This window comes from Nesoenas mayeri (genome assembly GCF_963082525.1).
Source record: "Nesoenas mayeri genome assembly, chromosome: 2".
NCBI lineage: Eukaryota > Metazoa > Chordata > Aves > Columbiformes > Columbidae > Nesoenas > Nesoenas mayeri.
Window position 1 is genome coordinate 32164180 of NC_137543.1, and position 14549 is coordinate 32178728.

General features: G+C 40.6%; 1 protein-coding gene across 1 annotated transcript in view; it reads right to left on the reverse strand.

Moving 5' to 3' along the window:
* ZC2HC1A (zinc finger C2HC-type containing 1A) overlaps positions 1–14171 on the reverse strand; it is a 33259-nt gene extending 19088 nt beyond the window's left edge. The window contains exons 1-4 of the mRNA XM_080338542.1: positions 14110–14171; positions 2331–2404; positions 1542–1658; positions 1197–1332 (exon numbers count right to left, since the gene is read on the reverse strand). Of these exons, the coding sequence (XP_080194668.1) occupies positions 1197–1332; positions 1542–1658; positions 2331–2404; positions 14110–14125 (343 nt within the window). The 5' untranslated portion in view covers positions 14126–14171. The remainder of the gene's footprint in view (positions 1–1196; positions 1333–1541; positions 1659–2330; positions 2405–14109) is intronic.
* Positions 14172–14549: the final 378 nt, after the last annotated feature.

Sequence of the window (14549 nt, forward strand, 5' to 3'; positions counted from 1 at the left end):
AGATAATAAGAAAAGACATTACTAGCTGGGGCACAGCTCAGTTCCCACAAAAGACTTTGAATGCCCCCTAAAATAAATAGATCAGACTATAGAGGATTAATGTAGGCTCTTAAGAATCAGGGATTGTATCTTCATTCTTTTGTAAAATGCTTAGCACCAGACAGCCACCTGGCTATCTGGAAGTACTGTTTGTACTGTCCCAAAGAGCTGTTAGGATTCAATGTAAGCTTTATAAAATACAAACTAACCAAAATAAGTGGGCAGTACATATATGCAGTCAAGTTCAATGCAAATGGGGTGACTTAAGGTCCTTTTTAATACCAGGAGGCTAGTCCACACTTCTAAGGAAAAGGTGGAACAGGAGATCAAAGAATCAGAGATACTGCTTTCTTATAAATGCAAAGCATGCAATTAACTAGGAAATATTAATACAGAACTCTCTTATTTGAAAGGAAAAAGACTAGCAGCTAGTTAGAGATGGGCACTCCAAAATGGTTGAGCTCTTATGACAAGAGGAAGAAATATATTCCCCAAAGTACTATCACATCTAGTATCTATTATTATCTATTTTATTCTCACATCAGACTGTTTAAATGCTTTACCCAGCCTCGGTTCTGAAGGCACCTGAGGACTGTCACTCCCTTGTTAATACAAATCCCACACATCTCACCCAAAACACAAGTACCCCCACCACAAGAGGAAGGATCACATGCACACTAGAGCAGGCACTACATACATGAAACTAAATGTGAACTCAGCAAGAAATGAGAGAGACTACATTTGAAGAACATACGTGACCTGCATTCCTACAATATGAACAGGCTGTGGGTGCCCAGCACTAGTAGCTAATCAAAAAGGTATCCCACCCTTTCTGAGCGGTTACACTGTTGTGGAAAGAAGTGAGGTGTTGAAACAATTTGTCCAGCCTATGGTTTATAACACAGTAATGACCTGCAAACTGACCACAACTACCTTTCAATGCATTGAAAACAAAAGTAATGAGCATTGAAAGCTGCTATGCAAGGAAGCTAGTCAGTCAGACCCACAATCACAAACCAGTATCTGCATAGGGATAATTAGACAGTCATCTTCAAGAACTTGTGAATAATGTATTCCAACAAATTCCTTTCCAATTTAAATTTTCACAAATTAAGTTTAAAAAACAAATTCATAAAGAACTCGATTGTTTTACATACCAGGGTCATATGATGGTGGAGGTGGTGGAGGGAGTTTTCCACCGTCTTTAAGATTAAGTCCTTTGGCTGCTCGTATAGTTGCTATAAATTCCTCATGCTTTCGTCTCCAATTGGAAGGTTTTTTGGGTGGTTCTGGCTAAGAAGCCAAAAAAGAAGGAGCTTTATATATATGAAGCTCTTACTTCAAGCCAAGTATGTGCCTTATTTCAGTACACAATATTATAGTAGATTTCTTCCAGATCCTAGTTGATCTAATTATCACAAATAGCCAGCAGAAATAAGCATTCTTACTATGCATACATAGTTTTCCTAAAATGTTCATATGCAGAGCAAATTATAACATACCCGTGGCTTAAGAGGTTTTACTGTGGGAATGTCAGTTCCTTCTGCTCTCTGTCGGCTGGAATCAAATGTCTTCCTTTTCTTGGCAGAAGTTTTTTGGCAAATGGGTCCATGTTTTTTCTACAAGTAGAAAAAAAAAAAAACGAAAGGAGAATACAGAATCAATCAGCAAACAAGGCCCAACTCTTGATGAATAAGATCAGATTGCTTTCAATCTATCATATATGCCAGCCAGTACTTTAGAACAGAACTACAGAAGTCACAAATGCATACACGTTCTCCCAAAAAATTGGGAAATGAAGAAGAAAAATAAGAGGTGCATGTATTTGCTCCTTGCAAATAAAATTTGATGGCAGGTAGACCGCATTTGCATTGAGTGTCAAGACAAATCAGAGGTGCCTGAAGTCCTTATTCATGCTGAAGGACAGCAATTTCTATTAAGACTGGAGAACACAGCATTTTGAAGGTACCTAACAAGACACTTAGTTTACTAGCTGGCACTGCATTATGTTAGGGCTTACATGTGCAAGGAATGATTCTGTGACCGTAGAGAAGATGATTTTAGAAGCGCGTATTTTCAGAAAGTGCTGGGACGCTGAAATAAAAATAACCTCCTTCTAAGCTTCAAAAGTGAGATAACTAGAACGAGTAATAGTTTATGAGAAAACAAACAAACAAAAAAACCCCATACCAACACCAAAACCAAGCACCCAGATGTGCTTTATTTAGCTATAGTGACCATGGCTTAACTCTCTTACCAGTTTATCAGATCTAAGAGCTCAAACCACTTACCAGCGCCGCTGGAAAGAAAGTCCTTCCACAAATCTTACAGGGCAACAGATCTCCAGTTTCCACTATAACCTCACCTTAAAAAAAACCAAAACACACATACTTCTGTAAGAAAATTCATTTAATTCATGATCAAAATTTCTTCCTGGATTGCTAACTCCATATACTTAGCCATATCAGTGGTTGCTGCCAAAAATACGCATTCTTTGAACTGTGCAGAGACTATGCAGATCAGAAAGGAAAAGATGATACATCAGTCCTTGATACACTTCTGGAAGCAGCCAGGCCTGGTAACTTGCAGCATAAATTCCGATAATTTACAATATGAAACCCTGAACCTTTAAAGTGATGCCTGTATGTCAACATGCAAATGACAGATTCACTGTAAGTCACAATGACAGCCAAAACACACACCAAGAATAATGATATTTAGTGTGTATTTCTGTCTTTGGAAAAGAATCACCTGTTATAGTATCAAATATGAGTCACATCCCATCATTTATTTTTCTCTATTATGTTAAACTATTCCACTTTCTCTTGTAAAGGAAAAAAAAAATATTTAATGTTATTTTTACTATATATTTTATTCAGATTTTTACTGACAGTTTACAAAAGCATTTCTGATGTTACTATTCAAGCATTGCTAAAAAAAATATAAATTGTATACTTGACATACAACAAATTCATAGAACCAGATAAAAGAACAACAAATTAAAGTATCCAAGCCTATACAAGCAAATATATTCATATAGCACACATTATGCAATGGAGTCATGGCAGAGATGAAAAACTACGTAGGGTTACCCAATAACAGGCATCTATTCTATTTAGCACTGTACTAGAGATAGAGCGTTCTTTTTATACCACATACACATCAATAAAGAGGTAGTAAGTTTGGATTGAGAGCTACCAGGTGCTTTCTCTGTACTCAGTCTGGCTATTGCAGACAATACAGCTCCCTCTATTTATACTAAGTTAAAACAAAACCACTTTGAATTGACTTGTATTTCAGGGAAACCAGTGGCTTAAATTAATGAAGTTATGAACATAGTAACATTTGATGATTTGATCACTTTTTGTTCCCAGTTCCCCAGTGGAAAACAATTTTCCATCTAAACATACACACCTGTCAATTGTCAGTAGGACCAGTCACAAAGATAATGGATAATTTAACAAAATGTTTCATGGCAAACAAATGTAGATGTGGATCCCACTGAAAATCTTTTTTTGCAAACGTAAAGATGAAAACTGCGTGAGATTTCTAGCACCAACATGTAACTATAAGGTCTATTTCTGCCTTTTTCAATTACTTGAATGAAATTCACCATAACTACATTAATGTATTAATATACTGCAGTGCACAATCCATCTTAAGAGACATAAATCGTATGAAAAGTGTTATTCCCTAACATTTTTGATAAAAACTTCAACTTCCTTTTATCACATTATTCTAAATCAATCCTCAGCTTTGAAACAAGTGAGAGGCATTTTATAGAAATACAAAGTGACAGTTTGTGTATGTAAGAAATTAACTGAAATAAATCAGAATTTGTGATCTTGAAATAAGGTGTATAGTATAAGATTAAGGATCTGACCAAGAGAAGAGTTCTTTCAACTATCTGCCTTAGTAGAAGAAAAAAGCACTACAGTTTCCACCATTTTCTTCTGTTCACTGAACAGAAGAATTCAAGGTTGTGTTTAAACTCACCATGAAAAGAAGTAGACTTGATAGACGCTCACCTGATCAAGCAGTGTTTACACAGGACATACCAGTGCACAAGGAATGCCAGTTAGCACTCAACTGCAGCTACAGTTACAAAATTGGATTTCCCTACAGCATTTCCACCCTCCCCTGCCGCTGGCAGGTACTCAGTCACACTTGCCAAGAGCCATTTCTACTGCCAACACCTCCTCCTCCATAATACAAATCAGTGAGCCAAAGCGGAAAAGGAAGTTATTTTAAAAAATTAAAGTCCCTTAAGTTTTGTTAAAAATGGGAAGCCTACAGTACTTTATATTTGCACACTTAGCCTTCAATCATTCCTCTGTGATTTTCCTCACATTTAAGGTGAAAAAAACCCTGTGCTGGTTCGACTGAAAATGAGTTAATTTTCTTCACGCAGATAGAAACCTTTCTTTCTCATAGCTAACATGGTCATTATTTGGACAAGAGAACACCCAAGCACAGAGCTAATGTTTTTAATTGCTCTGGTCTGAGAGTCAAGGACACTTGGTGCTCTGCCCACAGGTGGGAGGCATCGAGGAAGGGGGGCATGGAAGAGGCAGAGCTTGACTGATATCCAGACTGATCAATAAGAATATTCTATCCCATTAGCATCAGGCTTCATATTCAAGGAGAGTCGGGATCTTCTGGTCTCCCTCTCTCATGCATTCTTCTTTGCTCTTTTTGTCAAAGCTGGGAAAGGTCTGTTTGGGACATTTAGTTTGGTCTTTTGCCATTTTGCAGAGGCCTTTGGGCCTTTCTGCCCTTTTCTTTTTCCTCTCTCTCTTCAACATCAGCTGTTGGGGACCAGGTGCTGCCTCCTGGGACTGGCTGCTTGGTGTGGACTGAGTTTGTGAGGAATTGCATTGAGTATCTTTTATTTTATATTCTATTTCTATTTTATATATATATACTTACTAGTAGCGTATTAGTATTTTGTTATTTTATTAACCTGTGTTTATCTCAATCCAAGTTTCTCCCTTCGCTTTCGATTCTCTCCCCTACTTGGGGCGGGTAGGGGAAGTAGTGAGTGAGCAGCTATTGTGGTTGTATTGCTAGCTTGGATTAAACCATGACAAAAATGAAAAACAACAATCAAACAATCTCCCCAACCAAAAAAACAGAACAAAACACCAACAAAAAAAACCCCACAACACACCACACATAAAATAAACGCCCCCACCACAAAAAATGAAACAAACAAACAAACCCCCACCAACCCACCATAAGCACAACAAAACCATGAGTTAACATTTATCTCTAGGAGCCCAGGAGTCTTCCCTTACATAAGGGCTAGCAATGTCAGCAACATGTAATCTGATAATTTAAAAATAAAACATGAGAATAAAATTGTAAAAGTTGGAAAAGAGTTCTGTTTGTAGCTTTTTTGTTTTGATTGTTTGGTTTTATTGTTTATTTGTTTTTAAATGCATCAGAAATGGTTGTTCAACTGAGTTGTATTGGGAGATGGGGGGAACAGGTTAAAAGTGAACCCTCAAATCAAGAAACAGAAGAAGGATTTGCTTGGTATATGAGTCTGAGAATAGAGATTGGTAGTAAGATGGTGTCATAGCAATTTTCTTCAGCCTTCTTTAAGTCTAGCAACAACACAGGGATTACCCTCATTTTGGTTATACAACCACAGACCACCCAAGATTCAGCAGCTACACTTCTTTTTCCTTTTATCATCTTTACTACCACTAATCAGCAGCAGTTTACATGCTTGTATTAAACAGGAATTAATACAGTTAACTTGGAAAAGGACAGACATAATTATTACCGTTTATCTAATCTAAACACACTTTGGGAAAAAAAGAAATATGTTCAAAATAGTTATGTGAATACCAAAGGAAGAAGTAGTACTTCTGCTGAGGTGATGCCAGAACTATGATAAACAGCTTTCCACCCTATTCTCCTACTGTTTGCCTGAGGCCAGGTCTCAAATAAAAACAGAGTTCAACCTAGTAAGATGCTGGGTATCTGAATTAAACAACTAGATTGCAAATTTTACCAGCAACACTACAATAATCCCATCATTTGTGTTTCTAAAATGTCCCTGTCAGAGTTCTTCCTCTTCCAGCTACTTTCAGAGTACAATCACCTTCAAAATTATTTTTCCCTACCTACACATAAGTTATTGCACACATTCCTTTTGAATACGGTCACAGACTACTTACCCACACTTTCTGTTCTTGAAGCTGGAGTTTCACTGTGTAAAGTTAGAGTGGACCTCAAAGCCTGACAGGATAGCTGTACATTCAGTTTCCAGATGTAGCACAGTGCTTTCAATATTCTTATAGATGAGTTTAGATTTCCTTGAAACCTAGATTTCCAGGGAACAACTTTTTTTCTCTCTCTCCTCTCATGTCTAAATCCAGCAAGTGATTTAAAGCAGAAAGTGCAAGCTGCCTGTTCTCACATTTATATTTCTCAGTACAATGTGTGGACCCATCAATGCACACAAGGTCGATCTGACATAGTCACAGGCATAATGCTAGCTCTTGCTGTCATGTTTACAAATTAAGCAGTTGTGTAAATAGACTCCATACCTAGAGGGAACAGAAGTCTTCGGCATTGCTGAACAGCAATTTATTGAAGTTTTATTGCAGTTTTCTCTTTTGGAGAGCTTTGTATACTCAATTAGGTGTCTGCACGTTTATATACAAAGTAGAGAATGCTTCCAAGAAACAAGATTGCACTTAGTAACAGTATTTTGTCATGTGAAATCTGACTGACCACCCTTCAAAACCTTTTATCTGCAGCAGTGACAGTACTAAGTGACTTTGGCCAGACAACCGTGCTAATCAGAACCATCAAGCCTCACTGAATTCAAACTTGCAGAAACACTCTGGTATGAATTCCAGCCTTGAGACTAGGTACCTACTTGAAATCGGTAAGTCATCTACAACTACTGAAAGTTATTGTTTGAAGAGTGCTTGCCAAATTCTTCTCCTGCAAAATTCTATTTATTGCTTTTAGCATAACTCTCATATCCAAAAGTGAAGTATTTTCCACTTAAGAGTCCCACATACTTCAGGTATGAAAAAAATATATTGCATTCCTCACATTAATTGGAATCTATACCATCAAGCCACAACATCTTGTTCTCTGGGGACTGTCAATCTCCTGTGGATGTCCACTAATCAGTACTGACTGGGTTATACTTTTTAATCAACACATTAACGAACAACAGTCTGAAAAGACTAATGACAAATACCATAAACAGCAGTCACCTAAAAATGATACCAATGCAGTGACATAGGTAGGAAACAATTCTTTGAACAGCCAAATACCAATTAGAGCATTAATTTTTAAAGAGCACTAAATAAAATAATGAAAACACGAATACACAAAATGTACAAAAGTGAAAAAAAGTATGCCAATAACAACCGAAAATCCGGGTGTAAGTTTTGCAACTTTTCTTTATTTTGCCAAAATGACTTCTGAAATGCAAATGAAAGTCAGACATATATGACATACTGCTTAACAGCAGGCAGTATTTGCCATACTTTGCTAAGTTTGCTTGATAATCGACATTGTTCATGATGTACCCCACTGAGCAAATTCCTTCTCACCTATATGCTATTTAGCAGCTTGCAGGAAGAGTTTTTGAGTTTTTAATCCAACTAGATTATTCACAATCGTGTAACAAATAGCAGACAAATCTGCCTTTACCTATCTACCCCTAATTTTTGAGGAAAGCCTCATGAATTCTTTTCTACTTTTTGTATTGACAGTGCAGTCTAGTATTGAATAAACCTGTCACTTCTGCTTCCAAAAGGTAACAAAAAGCAGTATAACTTGTATTTCTTCAAGCTGAAAAGCTCAAGATTTTCATAGTACCTCTGCATGTTTTTATATCAGCTCTTCAGCCTGACAATGCTAGTGCATTATATTTGCCAAAATTACTGTTACTGCATTGAACATGAGTCTGATGATGGTTGGTTTGATATTACTTCCTTGAAAATAACATATCAAGGAGGGTCCCAGTGCCTCAAAGTGACAACCTGAAGGAGTATTCTGTGAAGAAGTTTTTTTGTGACTGAGAAATGAATTGCATGCAGTTAAGAATGGTTGTAAAAGCAGCAGATGCACAAATTGCATCATGGTGTACTCCCCTTTTCTACAACCATCTGTCCTTTTTTCCTCCCTTCCTCATATGAAGCTTAACTTTTAATGTGAAAAGATGCCAAAGCCACGCTATACATTCTCAAAAATAAGCAGCTCTCCTGGACTGCTCTCAAGGGCCATATCTCATGGTATCTCATATCTCTTTCAAGGAGATCCCTAAACCAGCCAAAGTCTGCTCTCCTGAAGTTAAGGGTTGGGATCCTGCTACTTGCCCAGCCGCCTCCTCTCAAAATCCTGAATTCAATCATCCCTTGGTCACTGCAGGTAAAGCTGCCCCTGACCTTCACATCTCACATGTTTGTAGGTGTGAAGACCAGCAGGAGTGCCTTCCCTTGTCAGCTCCTCCACCATCTGGGCCAGGAATTTGTCATCAATGCATACCAGAAGCCTCCTAAACACCCACAATAATTCCTGCATTGGTCTGCCTTCTAACCCTGATCCATAAGGTCCTAAGAAGCTCCACAGCAAAGCTCCATGCATTCCCACTGCTGTCCCACATAAAGGGCAACTTCCATCCTTGCAATCCAGCTGGTTCTTCCTGAAGAACCTGTATTCATCCACCACAACACCACAGTCCTGTGAGCTGTCCTACCACCTACATGTGATCCCAACAAGACTGTAGCCTTGCAACTACATGGACCTCCAGTTCCTCCCATTTTTTTCCCATACTATGAGTGTTAATATCAGTACAGGCACTTCAGAGGGGCACTCAGTCATGATGATTATCCAGAAAAATCGATGAGAGCTTCCCCTGCAATGTGTATGAAACACAACAAAACGAAAGTCAAATAAGCAATGCTATTTGATCGATTTGACTTCCTGATACATTATCTGGTCTATTAATTAGCTTTATAATCAACTAAGGCTACCAGAAAGCACGTGACCTGCAAAATTTATGTACATTACACAATTCTGTTTTGTAATCATAAACTCATTATTCTCCTGTATTAGGCTACAAGCACTATGATGACTGTAAGCAGGCAGTCAAGTGAACATGCGCCTTCTCAAACTAGCCTTAAACTTAACATACTCTACTACCCAAATGTAATCAGACAGAGGAATCCCAATCTAAGCCTGCCTGCTTATGAGAATATTACTTGGCTAACAATAAAATCATGTGCTAAACCCAATTTTGATAGTAAACTTCATTTATAATATATTCATTCCTAGTTTGCTTCCCCTGTTCAGAATTTCTCAAAAAAGTAAGTAAAATCCTCACCCCTCTAGTCAACTGTTTAATATAAGCCTGAAAGCAGATTTTACTGAAATGCAACAACTGTTTTTGATAATAACCGTATTTGATATTTGATAATAACTGAGTGTGTGTGCAGGTAAAATACATTCATCTTCTCACTATATTCAACCAATTGAATTCAATTAAAAGATCAGTCTAGCTTCTGCAAGTCAAGTTAAAAATGCAAGAATTCTACAAATGCTATAGAAAAAGGGGTAAAATCTGCTAGTCCTAAAATGCTGAAGAAACTAATCTGACACACTCAAATTCCTGTCCACACATATTACTTCCTTTCCTTTAAAGGTGAAACATTTTGTAACAGCGCACTTCCTAGCATATCAACCTGAACTTCAGAATTCTTCCTTAAGTAAAACTTTTAATTTTAAATTCTTCCCCAAAACATAAACATTAACCAAAAAAAACCCATAATAGCCTCAGAAAAAGTAAATATGTTGACCACAATTATCCAGTGTATGAGATGTCAAAATTAGATCACAACAGAGGTATAATTGTGTCTAGTGAAACATAGCAGTTCAATGCAAAGTCATATTTATCAGTGTTTAAATGACTATGAGAAAAAAATTCTTAAAAAGAATATATATGAATATTAGTTTTGCATTTTAATCTTTAACAGTTTCCAACTTGTTGATTTAAGAACAGTACCATAAAATTAATTCTTCCTTCTGTTGGACATAGAGATCTAAAAAAGCTGAAGCATTCCCAAAAGGTAGGAGCCTCTCTCAAACAGTGCTTAAGAAAATGGCTGCCAAAGTAAGGAAGCTGCTGCATGCATCCAGTGAGACAAGACAAAGATGAATACTGAAAGGAAAGGAAGTCTCATACTAATATTGTTTTGTTTTTTAAAAATAAATAAATTCCTACACTAATGGGGGAAAACGGAAAAAAAGACTGAGCATTAGCTTATTCAGAAATTCTGCCAAAGCAAGCCTAAGCATTTGCTTTCAACAGCCACATTACCAATAGAAAACTCTGAACTATAATACTTGCACTGTTCGGGGTGGAGCAGGTTGTCTCAGACATTATCAGTGCCAGTGAAGTGTCCACAGACAAATGCTATTACAGCACAGATGTCAGCTCTCAGCAGAAGATGCCGTACATCGACCCTTATTCTTATGAGACCTCAAGGGCACACCCAGACTGCTCAGAGTCTGAATGCTTACTCACAGTAGTCCTTACTTGGCATCTGCAAGGGAAATCTCTGGGTTTGAGACTGCAGGCTATTTCCTGAGCAAGCAGCCACCCAGCCCCTTCCAACCACAACCAGCCTTCTCTGGCTGCTGAAGGAGAATGCTGGGGCTGGGGCAGCACTGCTACTACCTACTACAGAGAGCTGGACTTTTACCCTCGGACACAGCTGCCCCCCTGCCCTTTACTCCTCAGGCAGTAGCAGTCCCGACCTGCTGGGATGGGCTGTGAACAAGTGTGGGAAGAGGCATTTAGTCAGCTCAAGCAGCTGTTCCCGGCATCCTCCCAGAAAAAACAACAGGCTGTAGAGAAGCCGATCAGATGCCACCATTGAACTGCTCTGGCCTAAATGAAGTCAGTAATTCAGTTCTTGGATGCCCTGCTCCATCTCCTTCCAGCAAAGCACAGAGCAAACATGCCAATGTGACAGGTTTTTTTCTTGCCGTCCAGAAGCAAGATGAACAAGCCCATTAACCCATTGAAAATGGTCCTGAGATTCAGCACATGGTTGACTACTCAGGAAAGGATTTTTAACCTCTCCTAAGAGATCGCTACATTTTAAAACACAGTCTATTGCTCTAAGTATTTTCACCAAGAAATTAAATAAAAATTGAATAACAGCCAAACAGCACACAGGCTGCAAAGTAACAAATGCTGAACTAGCAACTTTAGATTTAACTTTCAAAGTAAGCATCAGTCGCTTGTAATGATGTGTGTGCACTGATTCCTCTTAGCAAACTTGAAAGTTATAAACCTGACTTACAGTAACAATCTAGTCATATAACAATACTGATATACAAATAAAATAATAAAGCAAAAGACTTAACAAAAGCAACAAAATTTCAAAAGAAACATTTAAGTCATACAGAAACCTACTTTGTCATTTCACTGAACATTTACACTTGCGCACAGTGAGAAAATGCAACTACAACACTGGAAATATTATTTAGCTTTTTAAATGTCACTAATGCAAGCTCCACAAGCCAACTAATACACATTCAACTCTCTACATTATGGAAAGAATCCTTATAAACTGAATAGAGTTATTCCTTGCTAATAGCATGCTTAAACAAACAGAAATAAAACAGATCTTTCATCTACAATGCTGAGCTTCAGAAACACAAAGCACCAGCTCCTGAGGGTGAAAAGTTCAGGCCAAGCACCCTGAGCCCAAAGGGGTCTTCCACAGTCATAAGAACACACCAGCAGAGTTTTGCCAAACATCAGTCTTGTGCTCCACCATAACTGCATCCCTTGCATACAGAACTGCCAGGACCCGCTGCACAAATCAGCTCTGGGAATTGATTTTGCTAAGCACTACCATAGAGAGGGAGGAGGCTGAGCCAGATTTCAGAAGCAGCCCATACTTCCATATCAGATGGATATGACTGTGCAACTGTGCTTCTAAACACTGGGAAAAAAAGCATAAAATCCTATGAAATAATTTACTGTTGTTATTGGTTTTGCCTACACTTTTCCTGTCTTGGGGATAAAGTTTCTGTAGAAAGGTACCTGAGCCTAACCTAATGTGCATCAAGAGAGGCAGCTTAAACTGAAAAACTGTAAAATGAAAACCACTTGCTTCAAATGTTTTGAAGCAAAAAAAAGGAAGTATTTTATGTTGTGGGAACTTGTTTAGAGAAAGAAAAACATAGCATGAAGTGACCCACAAAAATGCAAAATATTATATTCTTCACTTTTGAGAACTCTAACATTCAAAGATGCTGGGCAACAGCATGGGATATGAGTGTTCACAATGCAAGGACATCTGAAGTTTTAGAAACAGCTTATCATCTGTGTTATTCTCAAATTAATCTTGAGTGTTTAGAAGGAACGTTTCACATTATGGAAAAATGCTTTGATAAGCTCTAGCTTTTGAAAATACTTTCAAGAAAAGGTTTACAGAGTAAACATGAGATTTCACCTATGACTTAGCAGTTCTTCCTCCCATCATCCCAGTACCTACTGAAATACAAACAAAATGTAAACCATTTCCAGAAGACTTAAAAATCAGCAAAGTCAAAACAGTCAGGCAAATTGTACTCCAATAATGACATGTTTTTTCAGGCTTCTGCTGTTATCTGTGGATCTGCTTTCTTCCCACCCTCTGTTCTGAAGGTGCTCCAGCTTATACAACACAGTTGGCATAGTTGGGCCTTGCTAAGTTAGCTCACCGACAAATCAATTGATGGATGGGCTGCAGATGATATGCAGTCCCAGCTGCAGTGAAATACATAGCCAACTCGAAATTAAACCAAGTTTTCCACTTCTGGACATGCAACTTATGGTTGTCACAGGACTGTCATGAGAATTCGAATGCTTGGTAAAGGATTACTTGATAAACACTGGACACTACCTTAAGAATTTAAAAGGCATTAATAGTCAGCAAAGTATAATGAATAAATCAAACAGAAGAGAACCTCTTGTCATTTTACTACCAAGTCATTTTGTGGAAATTGATGAAGTCCCTAAGCATAAGAACAGAATCTGATAACTGTAAAATCTAGTAGAGACAGAAGACATGTATTCAGTAAGAATTACTTCTGTTCTCCAACTGTGCTAGAAGGGATAAAGAACAAAGGCTAGTTTGTGCCCACTCCTATTTAAGCACTCAGTTACACCTAGTGAAGCACAGCATGGAAGGCTTAATGACTGTTTTGTGATAGTTAGAACAGGCCTGTATTTTTTCTTAAGTAATATGGTTAAAGAAGCTTGCCAAACACAGTGATGACAGGGCTACCGAAACGCTCAGATAGCAAGCTGTAGCTTCACAAATTCCACACTGATACCTACGTTATGATGGATCCTCTGGAGGGTGATGATATCTTCTTTAACACAGCTGGCACAGGATAAAGTTGCTAATACTCTATCAGCAAGTACATACTTAGTCTTCACTGCACTGAACACACTTCCCTAACATTATAGGCGTATCCTAACATGTACCTTCACCATCTGTTCGCCATGAAAGGATGCCTGGCAAAGATGCGTGCACGACTCGATGCCGCCCCGCCCCGCGTCCAGGGCACCGCCGCCTAGGGCGCAACACCGAGCGGGCTCCGGGCACCCCGAGCTCGGCCAGGCAGGAGGGGCCGGCGGGGAACGGCCACAACCCCGCGGTTCGGCTGGGAGACCCGAGCAGCGCCCGAGACAAAGCGCAGCGCGGCCCTGCCCGCCGGCCCTGCCCCCCGGCCCGCGGGGCTCCGCGCAGGGAGCCGCTGCCTCCCGCCTGCTCACCGCCCCAAAAGCACTCTGCCCCGTTCTGCCCACTCCCCCGCCTCAGCCCCACCACCCCCAGCACTCCCAGCTGCGGAGCGGGGCGAGGCCGCCGCGCCGCCTCAGGGGGCTCCGAGAACAGGAGAGGCGGCGCCCGAGCCGCAGCTCCCGCCGCCGGCCCAGCACGCCCCGCCGCAGCACAAAGGCGCGGCCCGCACCAGGTGCCCGACCGCGGCTCCGGCGAAGGGAGAGAATCCCCCGCCGCTGCTCCTCACCTTCCAGCCCTTCCATGGCGCTGCCCAACCGCCCGCTCCGGCCCCGCCGCTGCTGTGGCAACGCCGCCACCTCCCGGCCCGCTAACAACCGCCGCTCCCATTGGCCGGGACGCGCGGCGGGCGGACCCGGGCGGTGGCTCCTCACGGCCACGGCCACAGTCCCAGCCCCGGGGCGGGCGGGGCGAGGGAGCCAGCCGGTCTCTCCGCCTCCCCCGCGGGCAGCGCCTGCCGCTGCCGAGCCCTCCTACCTGCCCGCTGTGCCTCAGCGCTCTGCCGCCAGCCCGCCCCTCTCCCCCTGGCCGGCCGGGCCCCGCTGTCCTCCGGCAGCCGCCCGTCGCGCTCAGCACCTGTGAGCCCAACAGGAGGGTGCAGGCGTGCAGCGCAGCGTGGGGCCACCACAGGTGCCCCTTTGTTTGGGGACAACTATGGGCAGTCACAAG